The 26,505-nt window shown below is 44.6% G+C and overlaps 1 protein-coding gene across 6 annotated transcripts in view; it reads right to left on the minus strand.

Annotated features, from left to right (window-relative positions):
- Nucleotides 1-4,880: 4,880 nt before the first annotated feature.
- Nucleotides 4,881-26,505, minus strand: part of BICRAL (BICRA like chromatin remodeling complex associated protein) — a 102,063-nt gene continuing 80,438 nt past the window's right edge. For all 6 annotated transcript variants that reach the window (XM_047732826.1, XM_047732829.1, XM_047732830.1 and 3 more), the window contains 7 exons: nt 20,305-20,410; nt 19,397-19,497; nt 17,594-17,655; nt 16,034-16,179; nt 14,973-15,067; nt 13,086-13,188; nt 4,881-8,787 (listed from right to left, as the gene is read on the minus strand). In XM_047732826.1, the coding sequence (XP_047588782.1) occupies nt 8,000-8,787; nt 13,086-13,188; nt 14,973-15,067; nt 16,034-16,179; nt 17,594-17,655; nt 19,397-19,497; nt 20,305-20,410 (1,401 nt within the window). In that variant the 3' untranslated portion in view covers nt 4,881-7,999. The remainder of the gene's footprint in view (nt 8,788-13,085; nt 13,189-14,972; nt 15,068-16,033; nt 16,180-17,593; nt 17,656-19,396; nt 19,498-20,304; nt 20,411-26,505) is intronic.

Consider the following 26,505-nt stretch of genomic DNA (forward strand, 5'->3'; position numbering starts at 1 on the left):
TCAAAGTGAGGAGAGGAGTAAGAATGAGGAATAATGGGCCTCAAGAATAATCTTTTTTTTTAATGAGTTTATTTAGTTTAGAGAGAGAGAAAGTTTAGAGAAAGAGTGTGTGTGCAAGAGCAGAGGGAGGAGCAGAGGAAAAGGGACTAGAAGACTCTACATTGAGGGCGGGGCCCCACACAGGGCTCGATCCCACAGCCCTGCGATCAAGACCTGAGCTGAAATCAAGAGTCAGATGCTCAACCAAGGGTGCCATCCAGGTGCCCCTCTTTTTTTTTTTTTTTTTAATTATTTTTAAAAGATTTTGCTTATTTTTGAGAGAGGGAGAGTGTGGGGGAGGGAGTAGGGTGGGGGTAGAGAATCTCAAGCAGACTCCCCTGCTGAGCACAGAGCCCCACGCAGGCTTGATCTCACCATCCTGAGATCGTGACTTGAGCCAAAACCAAGAGTCAGATGCTTAACGGACTGAGCCACCCAGGTGCCCCAAAAATCTTATCCTTTTTAGCATGTTGTCATAGGCCTTTTTTCTTGACTGCTGTAGTTGTCCATTACAAGGGAATGATTAAAGAAATTATGAAAGACTTTGCAATTATATGCAGTGAGGTAGGTTTTCATGTCCTGAAATCTTAGTGGTATTTTTTATTTTTTGGCCTGCTGATCTCCATGTCCATTTCCTAACAGTATCCTATTTCTCTTGTGGACTGGTCGCTCCTTCATCACATACTTTTACAGAGTGGAGTGGGGTATCAACTCTAAATGCTTGTCCTCCCAGAATTTAAGCTGAAGGGATCTCTGGAAGATCTTTCCAACTCCTCCAATCTGTCCAGTGGGAGGGGGCATAAGATGCTATAAACTTCTCTGGGTGGGTGGGGCACCTTGGTGGCTCAGTTAGTTTAAAGTCTGACTTGTCAGACTCCTGGTTTTGGCTCAGGTCATGCTCTCAGGGTCGTGAGATTGAGCCCCATGGCCGGCTCCACACTTATGAGGAAGCCTGCTGGAGATTCTCTCCCTCTCCCTGTGCTGCTCCTCCTGTTCAAGCTCGCTCTCCCTCCCTCTCTCTCTTAAATAAATAAATAAATAAATCTTGTTGGTTTTTAATTTTTTTTTTTAAGATTTTATTTATTTATTTGACAGAGATATCACAAGCAGGCAGAGAGGCAGGCAGAGAGAGAGGAGGAAGCAGGCTCCCTGCTGAGCAGAGAGCCCGATGCGGGGCTCGATCCCAGGACTCTGAGATCATGACCTGAGCCGAAGGCAGCGGCTTAACCCACTGAGCCACCCAGGCGCCCCGGTTTTTAAATTTTAATATTTTATTATTTATTTGACAGAGATACAGCGAGAGAGGGAACACAAGCAGGGGCAGTGGGAGAGGGAGATGTGGGGCTCAGACCCAGGACCCTGGGATCATGACTTGTGCTGAAGGCAGATGCTTACCAACTGAGCCACCAGGTGCCCCAATAAATAAATCTTAAGAAACAAAAAACTTCGCCCCTCTGGGTTTTGAATCTTGAGCAGGGTGACGATGGGAGAAACATTGGAGGTTTGGGGTAAAACTTTTAAGAATTTTACCTGTGAAGACCTGGAGCTTCCTTCTTTCTTTCTCAAGATTAGTGGTTCTTCAATTTTCCCTTCAATCCTTGTCTTTCCTATAAAACTCCATTATGCTGGTTAACCAAGCGGATCAGTTTCCGTTTCTTGCAACCAGGCTATAATAACTCTCAGATATTTGGTTACATTTGAAAAAGCAAGATACAGAATAGGGTGTAAGAGAGTGGCTCCTGCTTGTTTTGTGGTTTTTGTTTTTTGGCTATAGATGTATTTATATGTAACAATTTTGGAAGTATATACAAGAAAGTATTGATGGGGGTTATTTTTGGGAAATGGGAGTGGGGCCTGAAATAGGAAGACTTACATTTTGTGCTATGTTTTTCATTTATCCTATGTGTATTTGTTTAAGAGAAAAATGGGACGCCTGGGTGGCTCAGTTGGTTAAACCTCTGCCTTCAACTAAGATCATGATCTCAGGGTCCCGGGATGGAGCTCCGTACCTGGCTCCCTGCTCGGCGGGGAGCCTGCTTCTCCCTCTCCCTCTGCTTGTGCTTTCCTGCTCTCTCTCTCTCTCTCAAATAAGAAAATAAAAAAAAAGAAAGAAAGAAAAAACTGTCTAGGTAATTACGTTTTTGTGATTTACCTGTTTTTGTTTTTGTTTTTTTTTTTTTTTTTAATTTGCCTGTTTTAGAAACCTCTTGACTATTTTTTAAAGACTCCGTTTAGGACATTTTGTGGCTCTCTGGCTTGGCTCCAGGGTTCCTTTCCTAGCATATTCCACAACAGGTTACTTCTGTATTGTCTGCACTTTGGGATTATTTGGAATTGTTTAGGAGATACTGGAGCAGTGCCTTCTCAGGCAAAACCGCCACACCCACTGCACCCAAAAGGGGCTCCATCTGCAATTTCCAACATCGTCCCCAAACCTCTTTCTTGGATAATGAACCTTCTTGAAGTTGACTTCGTTTTGTTTCAAGTTTTCCTTGTTGCTTCCTCAGAGAGTGACATGGGGTTACCAGGAATCAGGTGGGAAAGAGATTAGTGTGAGAGCAGCCAGATGAGCCTAGAGTTGGGGAGGACATGACTCAACATCATGCTCATGAAAGACAAGCATGAGGGGGCTGAAGTGTGAAGGAAAAAGGAGAGAGCCTGTGAAGGGCAGCATGCTTCTGAGGGGCCAGGCCAGACCCAGGAAAGCTAGAGTAGGAAGCAGACAACATGCAGGAGGTATGACCAAGAGCAAAACGGAAAAACTCAAACCTCCCCCGAATTATTTCAGGAATAATAGCGCTTAGCTTCTCCCACCTTTCCCACTTCTTCAGTAACCTCATTTTACACCTTAAGGAGTGCAGGGTCAGGACAAATCTTCCTAGTTTATAGGCAAGGGAGTAGAGGCGGAGAGAAACTTAATGCTAAGATCTCTAATTATGTGTTAGACAAGGTCCTAGAACCCATTTCTAGGTTCTTTCTGCCCTTTGCACTGTTTCTTACCCTGTTGCACTGCTTTCCTGGGTCTTCACAGAAGTGGTTTTTTCCCTGAGGATCTTCTTGCCTTTGCAAGCATGTTCAAAGGCCAGGCTCCAGCACATGCCCATCGGAAATGTAGATTAGGGGGGCACCTGGGTGGCTCAGTGGGTTAAAGCCTCTGCCTTGGGCTCAGTCATGATCCCAGGGTCCTGGAATCGAGCTCTGCATCGGGATCTCTGCTCGGTGGGGAGACTGCTTCCCTTCCTCTCTCTCTGCCTGCCTCTCCACCTACTTGTAATCTCTGTCTGCCAAATAAATAAATAAAAATCTTAAAAATAAAAAAAGGAAATGTAGATTAGGGCTTGAAGGCCTTTTAAAGGCAGCAACATAGACACAGGCTACCCATATTACAGAAACCACTTAAGACTACAAACGTGCTCCTACCATTTGTGTAAACCAGATTTCCCCACATATTTAACCCTATATTTACAAAACGCCTTTACCTTTATTCCTGCACCAAGTATCAGACATTTTTCTCAAATGTAACTCAGGATATACCGAGAAGGACGTTGGAATATAGGCAGCAACTCTACTGAAGTGGTCGGCTGGGAAGAATTTTAGCCTTAGTTTCTTGTCTCCTGAACTCCACTCAAATTCCCAAATATAATGCAATTATTTGTGTGCTTTTTTCCTCTCTAGACTGTGAGCTCCTTGAAAGTAGGTGTCAGACCTGAATTATTCATGTATCCCCAGTACCTGGCACGGTGCCTGTCAACTGCTCAAGCTCTGTACGGCGGCTGTGCTCTCCACCTGCCGCTGGATACCCAGGAGCCCTCACTCTGTCTCGGAGAACAGCCACAAGGGTGAAGCAGAGTCAGAGCCTGAGGCTAGCCCCTGGAGGTCAGTACTCCCAGAGTCTTGTCTAAGTGATGCTGTTTCAGTGTCCCCAGACTGTGGTTTCTTTCTCTTCTCTTTGCCCCCAAATAATCCACTGCCCTCCTTCCTGGGACACAGCCCCCCCCCCCCCCCCCCCAGGACTGAGGGGTTTAACCATCTGTAAAGGAGATGCCTGGTCTTTCTCTGGGCACGCCCCTGGGGAACAGAGGCTGATCTTAATCAAGCAGCCAGGCCATCCTGCCTGCTTCATTCATGAGGCACTTCCATTGCCAGTGGCCCAAAGGGGGTTAAGGAATGTCATGTTGGACACACATTTGTCATTTGTTCTTAGCAAGAGAATCTCGACACCAGGGCAACACTGCAAAAGACATTAAGGGATCCATCCACTGATGTAACTCTTCTAGCAGTAAGGATTTTGACTGCTCTTAGTTCTAGGAGAGAACAACTTCCTGTTTATATATTGGTTACAGAATCTGGATTTCCTAACTGCTACTGCTTTACCAGTGTGTGTGTATGTGTGAAGGGGGCACAATTAAACCATAAGGAATGTAAGTGTAAATCCTAGGCCCTAAAGAAAAACCTAAGGAGTCTTCTACATTTACCCCCAGAAATACATTTCACCCTATGGTAGATTCCCTAACAATTTGGGCAGAGTCCCCACTTGTGAGGGCAAGAACTCAGAAGGGGCTCAGGGGGCTGATTTTGCATACAAGGTTATAGAGGTATTTCTCAATGGATCCAATGTGTGAATCCAGACAGAAACATGTACATGACTAACCTTCCTCACTGACCAACCCTGTTGGATTTGAAACTGTTTGGAAAGGCTGATCAATTACACTCCTATCCCCTCACTAGTTAGGCTCCTGTTTGGGAACGATAAATCTATTTCAGTTGAACTCCCACTGAACACTTACCATTTTCTTCTGGGGAAAGAGCCATTCCTATTTGCAAAATCAAGACAATCACAGTTGCACATTTTCCCAAATCTTTGGCTGTATTGCAATGGTTGTTTCATTTCGTAATCTCCAACTAAACATTTCCTAACCATGGATTAACAATATAGTTACTGACTGGTTTCTTTTAACAGTATTTATCCAACATAACAAAATAAACTGCAATTTGTTATACTTTTTTTTACAAAACATTTTATAAATATTTTTACAAAATGTATACAAAGCAATTTCAAGTGAGACATACTATACAAATGAAGGTATTTAAGCAAATAAAGCCCACACCACACTGACAGTGAGTGACGCGTCCTCTATAAGTCAAGTCAGTCTGTAAGGCCTCCCTAATCTAACAAAATCTACTAAATTCTTCAGAGCTAAAATAGTTCTTTTTCGTAATTGCCAGTTTAAAATTTGCTTTATCTTTAGGCAGTACTTAAGGACACAGAAAATCAAATGCTTAATAACAAATGCACACTTTTCCACAACAACAACAGAAAAAAAAAAAAGAAAATGATTTTTGTTACTGAGTACAAGTAGTTTTAAAACTTAACCTTGACTAATGAACCTGAACAACTGAAAGTTGGCCGTCCAAGGTGGAGCTCCCTTACCCTTCGCCAGAGGGGGCTCAACATGCGAGTTATGACCCATGTGCTCATAACCTAATCACAGGAGTAAAATACATTTTCGTAATCTTCATTTGTCATTATCTAGAATCTTTCCTCCATAGAAAGTAAACTTACATACAAGGACACAAAAATTTACAAGTTTCATTTTGGTGAATTAGGCTCTCCGTTTGCTAGACAAGTGTTAGGGTTTGAAAGACCCTCTGAGATGGTATTTAGAAAGGCAGGGGTTGGGGTAGTAGGGGAGGATAGGGAAGAAGAGGAGGTGACAAATGTATATGAAGTTTATCTTTTCTCTTAAGAATTCCACTGATTGGCAGTAATTAATGTAACCCATTAGTTGCCTACGTGAAGGCTTCCAGGTAGAGAGTTCCACAATGAGAAGAATTTGATTAGGAAGGACCATCTTTAAGTCTTGCTAGGAATGAGGGGAGCATGAGTCCTAAGAGAAGAAGAGCCTACGAAATCATGGAGTTCAGGGCAGAGTGTTATCCCAGGGCTGCCCAAACAGAAAGTTCCAACTGGCAATACCAACTTATCCTTCTAATATGTTACAATACAGGAAAAAGGGGAAATCTGCAACTTGGACATTGGCACAAATAAGGAAAAAATGGGAACCCTAAAATGGCCCAGATTTTCCAAGTTCTATTGGCTGGGGTGGGGGTGGGGGGACAAGGACAAGGTACTTTGCTTTTATGAAGACTGGCTGTCTGAGGGGGCTCCTTTGAGGGCAGTGCGGGGGACAGAGAGGGACAGGGAGAGTCTGGGTCTTCTGCTGCCATGTTTTCCAATAATCAGAAGCCTTCCTTTCCATCGCAGGCCAATCTGGAGAAGAAGCACCCAACATGATGACAATGGGGGGTCATCCCCGTTCTGGCAACACCAGAAACAGATGCTGGCACCGTGTGAGAGTGGAGACCAAGGGGTGCACCTCTAAAGCCAGAGAGATCAACAGAATAAATGAGAGAGTGCATGCACATGGGAGGAAGAGTGGGTGTGTCCACATGGTCACCAGAGTGAGCTCTGGATCTGAACAGCTCCGGTACTCGCACGCACTCGTGGGGGAGGGCGCGTATGAAATACCGTTATGTCGCCTTCCCAACAAGGGAAGCCGGAGAGACCGGCTGGTTACAGTGACGCTAAGGATGAAGGGAACAGCAGAGATGGGATGACTGGGGACAAGAACACAAGGAAGGAAAACGGGAAAAGCTCCCTGAAAAGAAATATAAATAAAGCAGTAAGTCATGTTCACTAATATGAACACGGGCCGCACACAGACCATGACAGGGCATGTCCTTTGGCTCTCAAGTGGGATTCCCGTGTCTCAGATCTTTTCTTTCAGTGGGGGGGCTGGCTGGTTACTTTGGTTTGTCTGTGTTTTGGTAATGATTGCTGCCGGGGGGCGGGGGGTGACTACTGTTCTCAGACAAGAAGCATAAACAAGGCCAAAGTCCCCCTAAAGTTTAAACTGAAAAATTACAACACAGTTTTCGAACGAAAGTGCTTTGGACGCTTGGCTGTTGGTGGGAGAGGGGGGTGGAGAGGTTAAATGAAAGGAAACCCAGCAACAAACAAAAACATACAGCATATGTTGACTATATCCAATTAGAAAATGCAAAACGCTTGTTTTTTTTTCTCAATAGTTCACATATATATGCTTTTACATATATACATATTATATTCCTCAAGGCTCTATCCCGGCCTCCCCTGTACACTGTGCCACTTAACTGGTTTCCGTTTTCCTTTATTTAGCCTGGTCAAATGATCTCAAGTCATGCTGTTGCAACTAAGAACAGAGCATTCCCTAGATGAAACTTAACACGCATCGGCTGAAAAGCATGAGGCTTTGCTCTGGGAGCTTCAGAAAAGCACTTGAATGATGAGCAAGGAAGCCCTGCACGTGCCCTGCTGGTGCGCTACTGGCTGCTTCTTGAGGGGGTTGGGGGGTGCTGTGGCGTCCCCGGCAGAGCAGCCGGCAACTCACCGCTCAGGGATGGCTGAGGGGGCACAAGCCGGTGGTCCACCCTCCCGACGACAACAGACCCCAAACGGCAACATTTGGAGATGCGGTGGGATATTCTTTAAAAAGTAGCTTCTATCAGTCCTGTTTGATTTTCTTTAATAAGTCTGTTCGTTTCAAATGACTTATGATTGTCAGAATTTTACCCAGGGCCAAGTGTACTGTGATCTCAGCGAGTTAACGGTGTTTTGTTTCGTTTTAAATTAAAACACGTAAACAAACACAGAAATGACTATAAGCACTTTCTAACACTTGAAATGTGTCGGGCCTATCAGACTGCTCTCTAACAAGGATTCGTTTCGCGAAGGGATCTCCCTGTAACCACGACGAGTATTGCTCTGAAACAAAGAATGGGATCAAGATCAGAAAGAACAACCTGTGATGAAAGATCAAGCAGGCTGGAGACAGGAGACCGCTTCCATTTGCTTTTGCCAGGAAAGAACGTGACTTGTCCGGGGCGGGGTCTCGGGGCGGGTAGGGAAGGGCTGTGGCTATTAACACTCCAGGATACTATTTACAGCTGCTTCTAAAATGGAGTCAGTTTCTACAATGCCTTCACTGTGGTCCGGGATGAACTTTTCCAGGCAGTTTTCCTGCGAAGCCATTGGAGAAAAGTTGGGGAAATCTAACTCAACCGAGCTGCTAACCGCGGGGTCACTCTGGGGCTGCCGCCCAGCCTTTTTGAGTTCCAATATGTTCTTAAATGTTGTTTCTAAACTCTTAGTGAGCTGCAGATCTGGCTGGGGCTCACCCGACCCTTTCATGATGTCTGTGTGTAAAACTTCATTCTTTGGAGAATTCCTCAGAGTTTTGTCCTGGAAGGAATTGTTACATGTCATCTCCAAGTGAGAATCTGCTAGGATACTGGAGAGTTTGCTCTCAGTTCCATGATCCGCTCGGGATGAGGTTTTCCGGGGCCCTTCGGGGCCGGGAGAGCACTCGCTGGCCTTCAGGGATTCTCTCCGGCTGCCTTTCTCCTCGGACGCACTCCGGTACTGAGCTAAGCCCGCCTTATCAAATTTCAGTGCTCTGCCGAGGCATTCAGTTTTTTTAGAAATGTTTCCTTCTGCGGAGACCACAATGTGATTAGGCACTAGATGAAATTGGTCATGATTCGTTGGTTCTGCCAGGCCTGGTTTGGCTCGGTCTCGGCCCTGGGCCTTGGCCGTCAGGTGTAGAGAGCTGGCGGCTTTGCTGCCGTGCTGGTCACTCCGGCCAAACTGGGTCTCGGGAGCAGCTTTATCAAGTTTGAAGGAACAACAGAAATCAGCCTGAAAACCCTCTGGAAATGGGAACAAAAAGAACACTGAGTGAACTTGGCAGGAAGGACTCTACAACAGAGCCCCCAGTGGGTCAGGTGCAAACCCAGCCCAGCGAGCCAGTCCCTCGTGTCCAGGAATGTGCAGGGGCACAACACTTGAAGGGGCTTCCTGGACAGTAGCCGGGGCTTCCAGACAAGAAGCTTAACCTCTTTGACCAGGAAGATGCTTGGTGACAAATGGGAAAACCAGATGGGCCAAAAGCTCCGCTTTGTCTTGATTTCTTAGTGTTCTCTCTCTTGTTTTTTTTTTTTTTTTTTTTAAGTTTATTTACTTATTTATTTAAATAATCACTACATCCCACCTGGGACTTGAACCTACAACCTTGCCATCAAGAGTCGCATGCTCTACGGATTGAGCCAGCCAGGTGGCCCTCTTAGTGTTACCTTTAGCTAGTTTTTTTTTTTCTTTTCTTTAATTAATGGCTGCTCTGAAACAGTCTGAAAACAGAAATTCGATGCTAGTAGAGCTGGGTTTCTCCTTTGGAGCAGAGGGCCCTGGAATGAGGCTTTAGGTCAGGGGTGGGAGTGGACACAACTGCTTGTCTTTGAGTGATGGCACTTGGGTCCTTGTGGACACGTGTGAGAGGACCAGGCATTATAAAGCTGCACTTTGCCAGAAGCACAGAACAGTCGACACACATCCAGAATGGTATGTGCTTGGAAGGTCAATGGCATGTGCAGTAACTGGGTCTATGAACGAGCCCTGCACTGTGCCAGGCTTGAGGTGCCCAGGATGGCGAGAGAAATGTTAGGATTGGGGAGGTTGAGGGCACAGAGGCAACCTGCTGTTACAGAAGGGCAGAAGAGGTGTAAGAGGGCTCTGATGACACCTGTAAAACCAAAATGTGAATTTCTTCACCAAATCACAAAATGTGAGATGTAGGGAACACGGCCTTGACACCTAAAAAGAAGACTCCATCCAACAAACACCGGCTGTGTGGACATAATACACAGAGGGATGAAGCCCATCCAGGTCCTCGGGATGCTGTGACAAAGCACGAGGGTTTATCTGTAAGTCCAATTCATTGTAAGGCAAGAGGAGCCTGCAGGTTCTAGGATAGAGGGACAGAAATATATCCTACATTGTTCCCTTTCTTTTTGGAAAGATCTGAGGATTCTCAGAGCTGCATGGCATTTCTTTCAGACCTTTCCTTTAGACTGAGTGTAAGGATCATTTCTTTTTAGAGATTTCATGAGCCACACCAAACATAAGGCAGAATCTTGATATCTAAGAATCAAGTTACAGTAATGGAAATAAAGTCACTGAAAAATAATAGTCTAACAGTAGGGGGATGGCTTATTTTATTTATCTTTTTACAACATTAATTTATTTATTTGTCAGACAGGGGGAGACGGGAGAGAGACCAGGAGCAGGCAAAGGGAGAAACAGGCTCCCCGCTGAGCAAGGAGCCCTATGCCGGTCTCAATCGTGACCTAAGCCAAAGGCAGACTCTAACTGACCCAGCCACCCACGCGTCCCTAGGGGAATGGTTTAGCTAAATTCTTAAATTAATGTATTAAAAACTGATTATTATTTTGAAGACTCTAGCAAGTGCTAAGAGCTTCAGATGTGTTAAATGGAAGAAAATTAGAATAACAAAATCATATCTAACATATGATTATAACTATATGTAAAGGATGTATGCAAATGGGAACCAAAACTGGAAGAAAACTGGGAGAAATAAGAACTTTTTGTTTATAGGATGGTGCAAGTATGGGTAAAATTTGTACTCCATGAATTGTTATAATGTTATTTGATTTAAAAAATATTAAAGGCCAGAAAAAAGGAGGAATTTTTTTAAAAAGTGTTTTTTGTTTTTAAATATTTATTTGTCAGAAAGAGAGAGAACACAAGCAGGGGCAATGGCAGGCAGAGAGAGAAGCAGGCTCCCTACTAAGCACGGAGCCCAGTGTGCAACTCAATCCCAGGACCCTGGGATCATGACCTGAGCTCAAGACAGGCGCTTAACCAACTGAGCCACTCAGGCATCCCAAGGAGGATTTTTTTAGAAAAGATATTTATTTATGTATTTATTTGAGAGAGAGAGAGAGAGAGAGAGAGAGCATGAGAGCAGAGAGGGTCAGAGGGAGAAGCAGACTGCCCGCTGAGCAGGGAGCCCCATGTGGGACTCGATCCCAAAACCCAGGGATCATGATCTGAGCGGAAGGCAGACGATTAACTGACTGAGCCACCCAGGTGTCCATATTTTTATTTTTTAGAAGATTTTATTTATTTATTTGAAAGAGAGAGAGAGCACAAGCCAGGGGAGGGACATTGGGAGAAGGAGGGAGAAGCAGACTCTGCTAAGCAGGGAGCTCTACATGGGGTTCAATCTGAGTCAACCAAGCCCCCCAGGAGGATCAGTTTTATTTTATTTTTATTTTTTAATTTTAATTTATTTTTAATTAAAAATTTTAAAAGATTTTATTTGAGAGAGAGAGAGAAAGAGAGAATCAGAGTGAGAAAGCATGAGAGGGGAGGTCAGAGGGAGGAGCAGACTCCCCATGCAGCTGGGAGCCTGATGTGCAACTCCATCCCAGGACTCCGGGATCATGACCTGAGCTGAAGGTAGTCGCTTAGCCATCTGAGCCATTCAGGGATCGTTCGTTCGTTCGTTCGTTCATTCATTCATTCATTCATTCATTCAAAGATTTTATTTATTTATGTGACAGACAGAGATCACAAGTAGGCAGAGAGGCAGGCAGAGAGAGAGAGAGGAGGAAGCAGGCTCCCTGCTGAAGCAGAGAGCCCGATGCGGAACTCGATCCCAGGACCCCAGGATCATGACCTGAGCCAAAGGCAGAGGCTTTAACCCACTGAGCCACCCAGGCGCCCCCCCTTAATTTATTTTTAAAATATTTATTTTAGAGAGAGAGAGGAAGAGAGTACACAGAGGGAGAGTGAGAGAGAGAGGAGACTCCCCATTGAGCAGGAAGCCTGATGTGGGACTTGATCCAAGAACCCTGAGATCAGGACCCAAACTGAAGGCAGAGGCTCAACCAGGTGCCCTAAGGATTATCTTTACAAGGCAGAGCATGTTGGGGTGCGCTGAGCATGGAGCCTGCTTAGCATTCTTTCTCCTCCACCCACTGCCCACGCTTGCTCTCTCTCTTTCTCAAACAAAAAAGAAAAAAAGAAAAAAGCACAAAACAAACAAAAAGCCAGCCCATGCAAGAAGGACACTTAGATCCTCCTCTGTCCCCCTGAGAGCAGGAAATAAATCTCCCACATGAAACGTGCCCTCCCTGTACCAGGAGATAGAGAGACATCCTTATTATCAGAAATAGGGAATTCAGGGCCCAGAAGGTGTAGAAACAGCCCATTTCACTTTTCACTAATTTACTACTCCAGCCCAAATTCTGTTTAAAATTCCTTCCTAACTGAAGCTCCCGGAGTTATGTCTTCTTTATCCTGTCAATTCCTCACAGATTTATTGTTTGTTTGTCTAAAAAGTATACAAACTGCCTGCCTTGGTCTTTCTTTGGGGTTCAATTTCATTACTGGGTCTCTGTACCTGTGTAATAAAACTTTTTTTCTCTCCTGTTAATATGTTTCATGTAAATTTAATTCCTCCAACTAGAAAAACCTTGGCCAGAGGAGAATTTCTTCCTGCCCTTTGGTGCAATCAGTGGGAAACTGGCAGGGGGAGAGAAAGGTACTAAACGGAGCATCTTAACTTACGAGCTCGCAGGCAGGGCCCCTAACAAAGCCTTGCACAGAGTAAGACAACTAGATAATTTGCTGAGGCTTACATGCTTCTGGGAAGGCTTCTGATTTAATTTAGTTCTCAAGAACTAGAGAAAGGGGGAGCCTGGGTGGCTCAGTGGGTTGAGCCTCTGTCTTGGGCTCAGGTCATGATCTCAGGGTCCTGGGATCGATGGCATTGGGCTCTCTGCTCAGCAGGGAGCCTGCTTCCCCTCTTTCTCTCCCTGCCTCTCTGCCTGCTTGTGGTCTTTGTCTATCAAATAAATAAATAAAATCTTAAAAAAAAAAAAAAAAAGAACTAGAGAAAGAATGACAAGTTTACGTTTATAATGGGGAAAAACAATCACACAATGAATGTGGAATCCCAGCGTGGATTTTCTAGACTACAGACCCTACAGAGTATTCACGCACTGCTCACTCTGGGTTGTTTCTCCCCAGAATGCGTTCTGTACCTTCAGGTTTCCTGCCCAGCGGCGGTTCAGACAGACTCCCCACGGGCCGGCGGCCTGGAACCCTGGCAGCACCTCCCCTCCATTTTTCTGACATTTCTTACCAGGATCTACAAGTGCCAGACGCTTGTCTCGGGACAGAGAAGCTCTCTCCTCCTGGTTGAACATTCTGTCGATCATCACCATCTCAGCAGAGGGATTGATCCGCTGAAAACAAGACAATCTGGTCATTTCAGATGCCTTTTAATGAAGTGCACCCATCCCACTGCGTCTTTGAAACTAACGAAGCGAACAGACATGAAGATTTGGTGTCTAGGTTCTAGTCACGTCCCATTTAGCTCCATTTATCCTTGTCACGTAAGGATGCATTTTTTGAAATTGTAATTTTGGGGAAAAGGTGATTTACACTGATTTCTCGAGAGGATGTGAAAACTAGGCCTGCCTCCCTTGCTTCCCCCGCCTCTCTCTGCAGGTACCACACCGGGCAGTTTAATAGGCTCTGCACAAAGTGGTTTGATGCGCACAAAGGCACTGACGTTCTTCTCTGTATCTGTATCTAATCTGACATATCTTATTTCCCCTCTGCTTAATAATATGTTAGAGATCTTTTCATGAGGATGACATTTTTCTTGATATTCTACTATGGCTTCAATGTGTTTTTTAGAAGGCTTTCCTTAAAATTATTTTTTGCTGTACGGAAATGAAGCTTAAATTATATTTGTGAGTCTTATTTAACACAAAAATTCATAGCAGATATAAGATAACTTGACCAAGTAAGTGGTCCTTTCCTAAAAAATGGTAAGAGTTAAGTCTTTTTAATATCTCAGCATTTTTTTTCCTGAAGTGGTTATCAATATAAGAACAACTATTTCAAAGTTTGGAGGCACAATTTAAAGTAAATATAAATTATATATATATATAACACACATACACACACATTTATACTGTATCGTGTAAGTACATAATGTAATTCAACTAAGCTCCCAAGGTATATCTCAAAGCTGATCTTAAATTGGAAACTGCCTGTAAGAGGTCAGTTTATAGGTGAAAGCCTGTATGATTTCAGAATTGCTTCTAAAATCTCAGAATAGGGGGCACCTCTGTGACTCAGTGGGTTAAAGCCCCTGCCTTTGGCTCAGGTCATGATCCCAGGGTCCTGGGTCCAAGCCCTGCATCGGGCTCTCTGCTCAGTGGGGAGCCTGCTTTCTTTCCTCTCTCTGCCTGCCTCTCTGCCTACTTGTGATCGCTGTCTGTCAAATAAATAAATAAAATCTTAAAAAAAAAAAAATCTCAGAATAGGTTTGGTCTTTCAATCATTTCCTGAGGCATCTTCTTTCTCTAATTAACTGGTGCTTTAAAACTAAGTTTAGTTTCTCTTTGGGATGATGAAAACTTTCTGGAATTAGACTAGTGGCTGATGGCTGCAAAACCTTACGAACATACTAAAGACCATCAAGCTGCATATTTTTAGATCATGCATGAACTTTATGGTATGTTAATGATCACTCAGTTAAAAACAAGATAAAGCTAATTTCCAAATCTGTCATCACCTGGGCTTTTCAGATGTTCCTCTGAACAATTTTCCCCACATCTCTGGGCTGGTGAGAGGGAGCTGACGGCATCAGAGTGTGCATGGGGGCTGGGGGCCTCAGATGGTCCTTGTCTGTCCCCTAGCTCTGCTAACTGCTCTGTAAACCCAGTAGCTGCAGGATGTTTGGCAAATTACTTAACCAAAGCCCTGGTTTGCTCATTTAGAACCAGGAGAACCACAGCACTCATCAGGTGTGGGCAATCATGTCAAGTGCAGCGAATGCCAAGTACGCTTGGCAGGAGGACCAGTCAGGTGGAAGGTTTTCTACAGTCTTCAGTATCTGTGCCTTTGAGATTATGCTGGGAGAATATAATTCCCTGAAGTTTTTTCCTCTCTGAATTACTAGCTGTGACCTGTGGGGTTTTAAAAAAACAAATACACTTGGTAGCATGAATTTTACCATGGCATCTTCTAGAAGCAGGCATCTGTATTTGTTAAGCATAGCTTGGGTCCTTTTTAGGAGCTGAGTGGCAACTGTTTCAAATTCATTGTCGACTTTAAAAAAAGAGAGAGAGAAAATGGTAAGAGAGTACAATCACTCACTAGGTCTTTTCTTTCTCAGGACTGAAATGCATTACTCTTCCATTACTCAAACATGTCTTGCCTGTGACAGTCTTCTCTTCTTAGGTTAGCTTTCCTTGATTAAACGTGCTTCTGCACTTTCCCTCACTGTCCACTGTTAGGTGACTGGGGAACTCATCGCAATACTAGCTTATTTTAACTTTAATTAGGAGGCCAAAACCAGAATACTTCTAACATGACCTATAAAAGAAAACCATAAAGCACAGACATGCAATAAATATCAATGAATAGAGAAGATCTGTTAGTCTAGATAGGCAAACCTCCACTTCTTCCAGTGCTATGAGAAACAGGAACAGCTGAACAAGGAAATCCTAGAGTGGGCTGGGCAGACTGGTTTTATGTAAGGACATAAACTAGTTCATGATATCTTACAGGTCATAGTGCTGTGGCTCTGTCCTTTGCCTGCCAGTCTCCAAAGGTTTCCCATTTTTTAGTCACTCCGTGTCTTCACATCCCTGCGTCATGCTGGACCTGGACCCTATTCCCCAGACGCAGGGGACTGACTGGGACTAATCTGCGCTCAGATCAGAGACCACAGCCAGGTAAGCAAGGCTGGTGGCTGTTGCGGGAGGGGTGAAAGCAGTGGGGGGCAGCATCTGAAGCTGGCCGTCCAAACAACGCTTTGGGTTCAGTGCCCCCCGATTTGGTCAATAAAATACTCTGACCTCTGGGTATCCCCTCACCAAATATTGAGAAGAGTAAGTCACAACCCTAAACAGGAACCACGGAAATGGAGTAAATTGGGAACAAGTTAGGTCTACAATGAAAGACACGAACATGACCACCATCTGGGAGCCACAGGGCTTTCACTCTTCTGTGGGGCATCTGTACGATGGTGTCTGGTGTCACAGGGGTGCTCTGGGGTGACAGCCTGTTTACCTTTCTTCAAGTCTTCCTCCGTGGGCATGGAGCCCTGGCACACGTGGTAGGACAGGAGCCTCTGTACCGCATCTCTTAGCGATCGGAACTGACTTTTATCAGGTGTCACAGCGTGGGCTTGGTCCCTCTGTAACTGCTGGAGAATGCTTTAAAAGAGGAATTGCCAATGTCAGTGGAGATCCGTGGCAGGAAATCTAATCGTGATGGCTATTTGCATGCAAAGAAAGTCAGACCTACGGAATGTTATTATTTGTAGGACGGTGGTTCCGTGTTTTCTTCAGTTTCATACTTTGTACACCATGGTGGGAGTACAGTTTGGTTGAATTGTCTCCACAGGGGACTCACACTATGACCTTGGCTTCAAAAACATGGTGTTCCCACCAACCCCTCATGTGGGGGTGCTCACATGGATCTTGGTAATGCCTGACCGTTGGCCAGCTAAGTTTATGCTAATATTTCTGTTCCAAACACAGGAATTTATCAAACCACACTTCTCCGCAGAGACCCTCTGTCCGATCAAAGGGTAATGTGGTATGCTAAAGACAGAGAACTACTCTCCTTCAGAATAAACGAGCAGATAGTAGACTCAAACTATAATTGGTACATAACTGACCCTTTAACAACATGAGGGGGCTGGGGGCACTGACTCCCGGCACGGTCAGATATCAGTATATTACCTGACTTTTCCAGAAGTTTACTAAGAGTCTCCTGTTGACTGGAAGGCTTACTGATTACACAGATGACTAATATATATTTTGTACAGTACATTTATTATTCTTACAAAAAAAGAAGCTAAGGAAAACACTATTAAGAAACTCATAAGGGGGACGCCTGGGTGGCTCAGTTGGTTGGACGACTGCCTTCGGCTCAGGTCATGATCCCGGAGTCCCGGGATCGAGTCCCGTATCGGGCTCCCAGCTCCACGGGGAGTCTGCTTCTCTCTCTGACCTTCTCCTCGCTCATGATCTCTCTCACTGTCTCTCTCTCAAATAAATAAAAAGAAAATCTTTAAAAAAAAAAAAAAAAAAAAGAGGGGCGCCTGGGTGGCTCAGCGGGTTAAAGCCTCTGCCTTCGGCTCAGGTCATGATCCCAGGGTCCTGGGATCGAGCCCCACATCGGGCTCTCTGCTCAGCAGGGAGCCTGCTTCTTCTCTCTCTCTCTCTCTCTGCCTGCCTCTCTGCCTACTTGTAATCTCTGTCAAATAAATAAATAAAATCTTTAAAAAAAAAAAAAAAAGAAAGAAACTCATAAGGACAGATAATACATTTACAGTGCTGTGCTGTATTTATCAGAGAACATCTGCAAATAAGCAGACCTGCAGAGTTCAAATCCATGTTGTTCAAGGGTCACTGTACTTATGGTCCTAATAGCAGCAAACTGTATCATTATTATCATATATAATATATAATAATATTGTAATAAATATTATTATAGTTATTTTCAAAGTATATTTTTAAAAATATTACATATATTATTATAACCTGACTTCTGTTGTATAGTGATTAAACATTAGGAACCTAGAGAAATGTTCAAAATGAGTCATTTCCAAGGGTTACTCACAAAGCTCCTTTAGTTAGCTGTTTTGCAGCAGGCCGCTTTTGTCCTCCTGAGTGACCATCCACCTGAAGACAAAACACATCTCTTAGTACTCCCTTCTGTAGAAAAAATATACAGAATACCGTTACACATAAAGGACATGACGTTGTGAATATTTTCTTTTCTTTTAAAAGATTTTATTTATTTATTTGACAAACAGAGATCACAAATAGGCAGAGACACAGGCAGAGAGAGTGGGGGAGCAGGCTCCCTGCTGAGCAGGGAACCCGATGTGGGGCTCGATTCCAGGACACTGAGATCATGACCTGAGCCGAAGGCAGAGGCTTTAACCCACTGAGCCACCCAGGCGCCCTGTGAATATTTTCAACTCCATATCAAGAGCATAGTCTAAAAATGCAGAAGTGCCCTGCTAAAAAATAAAACAAGCAAAGCCATAGACCCATGTAGCAAAGTCACACCATGTCAAGATCACGGGAGGCTGTGCAATCGGTTCCTTGGAAGGACGCAGCTTGTATTTAAAGCCTGAATCTCCAACTCTGTAAATGTATCATTAAACTTTTGGAGAAGTATATTTTGTGGGTGCCAACTCCATGAGCATCTGAAAATTCAGTCGCTGTTGCAGTCTAGGTGTGTGATCTAGTAGGGCATCTCTTTCTGTCTTTCTTTTTTCCTTTAAGTAATCTCTACACCCAACATGGGGCTCAAACTCACAATCCTGAGATCGAGTCGCATGCTCCACTGACCGAGACAGCCAGGGGCCCACAGTAGCACTTGTTACATCAATGTTAAGGAAACAAACGTGACTTATGTCAGAACCTGAGAAGTGAGCCGGATCCTTCATGGAGTCTTCTAGGCGGGCCCACACTATAACAAGTTTCATTAAACCATTAATTGGGGTTTGATGGAGAAGAATCTAAGGGCTCAGTAAACTGAAAACAAGATTTTTTTTCCTTTCTTTTTAGATCAGTTGTTGGGTTAAAACACTATAGGGACTGGCTATGTCATCACATTCCTGGTTGCTACAGCAGGAAAAAAACCTCTCCGTATATGGGCACCTGGGTGACTCAGTGGGTTGAGTGTCTGACTTCACCCCAGCCATGATCTTGGGGTCCTGGATGGAGCCCTGCATTGGGCTCCACGCTGAATGGGGAGTCGGGGAGTCTGGTTGTCCCTCTACCCTTCCCCCTGCAACCCCGCTGTACACTTGCTTTCTCTCTCTCTCAAATAAATAAAGTCTTAAAAAAAAAATCTCTCAGATAACTAAGATGAACAGATCCAGGGATGCCTGGGTGGCTCAGTCAGTTAAGCAGCTGACTCTTGCTATCCGCTCTTAGGTCATCTCAGGGTCTTGAGATCGAGCCCCAGGCAGGGCTTGGTGCTCAGTGGGGAGTCTGCTTGAGATTCTTTTAATCTGCCATCCACCCCTCTGCTCGCATGTGTGTGCTCTCTTGCTGTCTCTCAAATAAATTAAAAAAAAAAAAAAGGAACAGATTCACTTTGGCTATGACAATGAGTGATCATTCAACAGTAAACAACATTTTTTCTTGAGTACCTACTATGTACTGGCTGCTAGTATATCGTTAATTCATGAGGAAATGACAGTATTGTAATTTGAGAAACAGAATAGGCACATTAATCCCGTAAACAGTAACATAACACGGCCTGGCCTGCAGGGAAGGTCTTCAGTGAGCACACTTCTGTGCGCAGACGCAGGCAGGCAGCAACTACCAAGCTGAAGATGACAGGACTACATTTTCTCTCAGTCATGTTCAACATTAAGAAGTAGCTACGCAAACTGTCTTCTACCTGCACGGCTGGCTGGTTGGGAGATGATCCAACTACTTTTTCCTGCTGTGGCTGCGTGGTTCCTAAGGACCCCAGCATGACTTTGCTTCCAGAATCCTGCCCTATTAGAATGAACATAAGACAACAGAAGCAGTTAATCAAGCCTCTTATACAATGCATAGAGCCCAGCGTATGTGGATTACTGACCATTCTGAAAGGGATTTCTGTATTTCCTGCTCTGAGGAAGGAGAGCAGGAAGTACATTTATCTACAAAAGCTCTAGAGGCAGAGGTCAGGATTCATAAAGCCTTTTTAGGTAGTAAATAGAAACAAATACATAAGTAAATGGTAATAAATAAAAGCTGTCAATGCAACAGTTTCAAATTATTCAAGGTCTGAGGACTAGGCCTCAAACCAGTAATCCGTCAGTAACACCAAACCCCCCAGACGCTCACAAATTAATGAATGAGGGCCCAAACGGGGCTGGCTAGGGGCGTTCCTGCTTTTGTCCTTTCTAGTATTTAATGAGCAGTGTAGACATTCGAAGCTTTAGAAGAAATGGAAGACATAGCGCACACTATTTTTAGTCTTGTGGGGGATGCCAAAAATAGATAAAGTGACATGAGGATAGTTACAAAGTCACCTGTGCCATATAGTACTAGATTTTACTGGTTCTGAGCAGCACATTTTTTCCTATATAATTTAGTGTGTCATAATTAATCAGAAGTGTTTTTTCTTTGTATATAAAATGAAGGTACAGACACAACATGGTCTGTTATTTGGGTGGAAAGGACACAGGAGACATGGTCACAGTGGGGATGAGGTGGAATGGGAAAGGTTGCAGGCTGGATGAGGGTTGGCAGAAGATGTCCTCTGGGTTTGGGGAGAGAGGGGACAGTGGAGGGGAGCTTAAGATAAAGCCTCCTGACCTGGCAGCGTGGTGTTCAGGAGGCCAGGGATCTGTGCCTGCCTCAGGCCATCCGTGGTCTTGGAAGCAGCAATGGGGGAGGTCTGATTCAGACCTTTTTTCTGAGCCTGGGAAAAGTACGGCCAAGAGAAGAAGTTAATTTCATCACTAAAAGCCTTAACAGATTGCCCAAAACACCAACCAAGCCTGTTAATGCCTACCTGGCATCACCTTCAGGTTAGACTACAAAGCGAAACTAGAATTTTACTCTACTTTCCTATCACTCGGTGAGGATTGCAAAGAGCACCCTTTAAGAATCTGTGGGCGTGCTGAATTTTCTGGACACCATTCACAGGGATGCTGAGTGGACACCAAGCTGCCTTTCTGCCCCGGAACTGCTGTGTTCGTGATGCCCAGATGCAAAGGCTGAGCCAGAAACAGTTTCTACCCCTAATAGTTTCTATCCCCAGAAATTTTCTATCACACCTGCGAGGATTATGACCCCGACTATCAGATCCTATGTAGGGTCTACACAGACTCTGAGCACCTGGTCAGGGCCCAAGTGCCAACCCCAAAGCTACTGTCAGCACTCACTGTTTACTGTGTAGATGATCTAAAGCATGTGTCACCCCTGCCACCGGTATATCTCTCGCTCACGTCATGTCAACATCAGGTGTAACTAGGAAATGTAATGTCAACTGAATGTTAGCCTGAGGAAAATATTATTAGAAAAATTAATCTGATGTTTTAATGGGTGTGTGCATCTTTTTTATAAATAGAAAAGATGAACTGTATGATGTTTAAGGACTGGTAAATTCCTTTTAGCTCTAAAAAAAATCTGTTATCCATTTATTTTTATTTATTTATTTTTCAAAGATTTTATTTATTTGACAGAGAGAGAGAAAGAGAACAAGCAGAGGGAGTGACAGGCAGAGGTTGAAGCAGGCTGAGCAGGGAGCCTGATGTGGGGCTCGATCCCAGGACCCTGGGACTAAAAGGCAGATTCTTGTTTTAAAATTTTTAAATTTATTTTTATTTTTTATAGACATATATTTTTATCCCCAGGGGTACAGATCTGTGAATTGCCAGGTTTACACACTTTACAGCACTCACCATAGCACATACTCTCCCCAATGTCCATAACCCCACCCCCCTCCTCCCAACCCCCCTCCCCCCAGCAACCCTCAGTTTGTTTTGTGAGATTAAGAGTCACTTTGTCTCCCTCCAATCCCATCTTGTTTCATTTATTCTTCTCCTATCCCCTTAACCCCCCATGTTGCATCTCCACTTCCTCATTAATAGGCAGATTCTTAACCAACTGAGCCACCCAGCCACCCCTGTTATCTCTATTTAAAGTAAGATGGTAACAGACTGAGCGGCTCAGTCTGTTAAGCTCTGCCATCCATTTAGTCATGATCCCGGAGTCCTGTGTTGCGGGGGGGGGGTGTGTGGGGGGGTGGGGGGGTGGAGGCGGGGAGTTCATGCTCAGTGGAGGGTCAGCTTCTCCCTCTCCCTCTGCCCTCCCCAATGCACCTGCTCCCTCTTTCCAATAAATAAATAAATAAATAAATAAGTCTTTAAAAAAAAAAAAGATGATAAAGGGCTTTTATTTATTTATTTTTTAAAGATGTATTCACTTGAGAGAGAGAGAGAGAGCATGAGAGGGGAGAGGGTCAGAGGGAGAAATAGACTCCTTGGCTGAGCAGGGACCCCCTCCCCCCAAAAGCGGGACTTGATCCCGGGACTCCAGGATCATGACCTGAGCCTGAGGCAGTCACTTAACCAACTGAGCCACCCAGGTGCCCAATAAAGGGCTTTTAAATTTCTCTCAATTTTTAACCTTCTGTATCATTACCACTTCATAGTGCAGCAAATTTTCAGAGTTTCTTCTCTAGTTTTGTATTTTGTATACCATCAGCAGATTTAGAGTTTAGTCCAACCACCCCATGAGGGACCTAAACTATGACCTTGGCCTGATTAATACGTTTCCACCAACTACTCATGTGAGACAACACTTCAGGCAACACCTGACCATTGGCCAAGTAAGCTCATGTTAACATTTTTATTCTAAACAATTATTTGAAACAGTTAATTATTTGGTTCCCCTTTCTAGTATAAGACTGGAGAAGGAGGGGCGCCTGGGTGGCTCAGTGGGTTAAAGCCTCTGCCTTCAGCTCAGGTCATGATCTCAGGGTTCTGGGATCGAGCCCCATATCGGGCTCTCTGCTCAGCGGGGAGCCTGCTTCCCTTCCTCTCTCTCTGCCTGCCTTTCTGCCTACTTGTGATCTCTGTCTGTCAAATGAATAAATAAAATCTTTAGGGAAAACAAAACAAAACAAAACTGGAGAAGGATTTGACACTACCCAAGAAGGTCTGGAGGAGGTCATTACAAAGCTGGAAATGGTCACCTTGCTCATCCATTAGCAGGGAAGGTCAGACCTGCAGTATTCTAGGCAGACAGGTAATACATACTTAGTAACAAAACCACAAGAGGAAAATTTTCCAATGTTCACAGAATTTCCACTAGAACATAACTCCACTCTCCTACTGTAGGAAGCTGTTCACGCAGAGAACACTGGGGTTGAGGAGAGGCCTGGGGCAAACAGTGAGCACTGGCCTTCCTCGTGAATATTTCCAGGGCATGAACACTAAGGGCCGTCTTGAATAAAAAACAAAACAGATAAAAGTTGGGAAAATGCGGTTTAATTAAGGGGCAAGGCTACACAACTCTGAACTAAGCAGATCCACAGACGAATAGGGGAACCAGAGTGAATATGTTCAAATGACCGGAGTCCTTACAGCAGTGCTGTTAGTACTCAACAGTTCTGGCATTTTTTCCCAACGTCCCTAGTTCATGTGAAACAGAAGAATATCATCCTTATTGCTTTAGAGCACACAATTTAAAAAATAGTGGCATTACCCAGCCTGATCTTCTACCTTATTTATCAGACATGACCTAAAATGATTTATAGCTACTAAACAGATGAATAAAACAAAATCCCTTTAGTTGTAAAACTGAAAGAAAAGCAAGGACGAGATCACTAAGAAAGCCAGGAGAAGGGCAGAGGTTGGGAAGGTATATGGAGGAGGCTGGTTTCCAGGACTACGGGCAGTATTTTCTTACCTTTTTTTTTTTTTAAGACTTTATTTATTTGACAGACAGAGATCACAAGTAGGCAGAGACGTAGGCAGAGAGAGAGAGAGGAGGAAGCAGGCTCCCTGCTAAGCAGAGAACCCGATGCGGGGCTCGATTCCAGGACCCTGGGATCATGACCTGAGCTGAAGGCAGAGGCTTTAACCCACTGAGCCACCCAGGTGCCCCCAATATTTTATTTCTTGAGTGTTCACATGGATGGGAATTTGATTTATAATTCTTTTATAATTTTATAATTCTGGGGGCGTCTCGGTGGCTCAGTCAGTTAAGCATCTGCCTTCAGCTCAGGTCATGATCTCTGGGTCCTGGGATCGAGCCCCACATCAGGCTCCCTGATCAGCAGGGAGCCTATTTCTTCCTCTCTCTCTGCCTCTCCCCCTGCATGTGCTCTCTCTCTCTTGGCCACTCTCTTTCAAAAAAATAATCAAAAATCTTAAAAATACATATATTGTTGGTTAACTGTATGCTGATGTTTTACGTATTTTTTCTAAATGTGTTCTCTTTCACAACACAGACAAGTAAAAGAGGAAAAAAAAACTAGAACAATCTCATGTCAAAGCCTGAAAATTCACTGTCAAATGGAGGGTATCAAGCACTGTTGTGTCTAAAAACAAGGACACTCTCTGAAGGGGCCACCTCTCTGAGCACAGCTGGGAGTGTTTTATGGTCCCCTCGTCCACCTGTGTGAGGCTAAGCACTGGCATCAGCGTGTTTTCATCCTCTCACCACCTGTGTTCCTCACTATACCCCTTCCCTTGGGGCAACTGCAGAGGGAGGGGCGGGTAGGGCTGGGGCTCAGGATAGGGGGGTACCTGTCCGGGTCCCCACAGAGGAATCACTTCAATTCAGCTGCTCTGTATGTTTGGAAAGCCCAACTGCCTTGGGACTGCTGTCTCTAGCTGTACACTGTTGATCCCAGCCTACTTATTCTCAGTGCAGGGCTTTTGCCCGTCTGGTTCCCTGCTGTATTCCCAGCACCGGACAGGGCTGGCACCACAGTGAGCGCACAGTAAATAGTTGTGAAATAAACTGAGTGCAGTGGAAGTCACGGGGGTCTGTCCTTCCCCGCTGGTCCAATGACCCCCACGCCCCAGGAGCCAGCAACTTTCCTCCATTCCCCAAAACTTCATGTTGCCTGCAGTTGACAATCTTTTCCAGAAATTTATTATTCTATTGTTTTTGCTGAACTCCTAGAGAAGACCTGATCTTTAAATACATTTTCTTAAAAAAAATATGTATACATACATACATACGTGTGTGTGTGTGTGTGTGTATACAAACATATATATTTATTTAAGGGCGCCTGGAAGCTCAGTTGGTTAAGAGTCTGCCTTTGGCTCAGGTCATGGTCCCAGGGCCCTGGGATGGAGTACCGTATTGGGTTCCCTGCTCAGCAGGTAGCCTCTCCCTCTGCCTGCCACTCCCCTCTGCTTGTGCTCTCTGTCAAATAAATAAATAAAATCTCTCTCTCTCTCTCTCTCTCTCTCTCTATATATATATATATATATATATATATATATATATATATTTGTTTATTTATTTCACAAATAGACTATTTAAGGATCCTTTTTGAGACCTTGGCTCTAAGAACTCTGCTAATATCAGTATTCATCTTAATTCTTTAGATCTATGGATTATCTTGATACCATGTAAACATACAGAAAACCCTTAACAAATCAAAATATTTAATGTGTCAATCTCCCCTTCTGTGGTACACTTTGAAAGAAACCAATTCCAACCTAGCAAGACAAGATTCATCCAATAACAGGCATTTATGGAATGAGGGAGACACCTGGGGTCTGCCTGGCCACACTCTCGTCTGGGAATTGCCCCACTGCCACAGAAATGGGCTGGAGCCAGCAAGGCTGGAGAGCCACAAAGGTGTGTAACCCGTCACAGGCACCAAGAGCTAAAACTTCAGGAAGGGAAGGAGCACTTTCTCTCCTGTCTTAAAGTGCCAGGCCTGGGGTGCCTGGGGGCGCTCAGTGGGTTAAGCGTGTGACTACCTATTTCTGCTCAGGTCATAATCTCAGGGTCACTGGGCTCGGAGAGCAGCAGGGAGTCTGCTAAGATTCTTTCTCTCCCACTCCCTCTGTCACTCACACCCCCAATAAATAAATAAATCATCAATCAATCAATCAAAGTGCCAAGCCTGCCAGTGGAGCAGTTTATCTACCTAGAGGGGGACTTTTTCTTAATTTGAAGAAAGGCCTTGGCTAGAGTAGCAGAGGCCCTGTACGGCTGCTTCCTCATGTCACCCATGCCCCTGCTCCTCTGACCCTGATGCACCGTCACCCAGACTCCCCTGGGAATTCAGAGTGGTAGTGGGCGGTGGACACCCAAGAGCAGCGGTTCTCAAATGCAGATTTATAGACCAGTTGCATCAAGATCACCTGGGGAGTTTCTAAATACCAAGTCTCTGGGTTCCATCCACAAGAGTCAGGAATCCGATATGGGACTTAGGAATTTACAATTATTCTAAAATGCTCTCTAGTTGATTCTGTTGCATTGCTAAGTTTTGGGAAACCACTGCATTTGCCAGTTTCTGTTAAATGCTTGGATAATAATGTAAAGCTGGACCAGGGTAGCCGTTCTGGTGGAGCAGAAGAGTGAGAGAGAGCGATGAAGACAGACAGAAGGCCATGCTATCTTGAATAGGCCAAGAGGTAGCAGAGAGCCTGATTTCTGACCTCTAAGGAGATACATTATACCTCCTGGACATTCTCCCTGTTTGCTAAACATGTTAGGGTGAGTTTCCGAGAGTTGCAACCTAAAGTACCTAGTCAGCTCCTTTGCCCATTTTCCACAGAACGCGATCTCATTATCTTCAAACCTGTAAGCCAGGTTAGAGCTTGTTCAACTCTCACCCACCACAGCTACAACCTTCCCCGCATCCCGATTCGACCTTTCCTTGCTCCTCCTGCTACAAGGGCAGACGCAGCCCTCTTCTTTTCTACAAAGAATCCCACCAGTGCTCTGGAATTCATGTCCATCTCCTTGCCATCACTGCTGAAGAAAGCTCAAGCCTCTTCCATGTCTTAAAAAACACGAATTCCCTTGACCCTGCCC

This window comes from Lutra lutra, chromosome 6 (genome assembly GCF_902655055.1).
Source record: "Lutra lutra chromosome 6, mLutLut1.2, whole genome shotgun sequence".
NCBI classification, from domain to species: domain Eukaryota; kingdom Metazoa; phylum Chordata; class Mammalia; order Carnivora; family Mustelidae; genus Lutra; species Lutra lutra.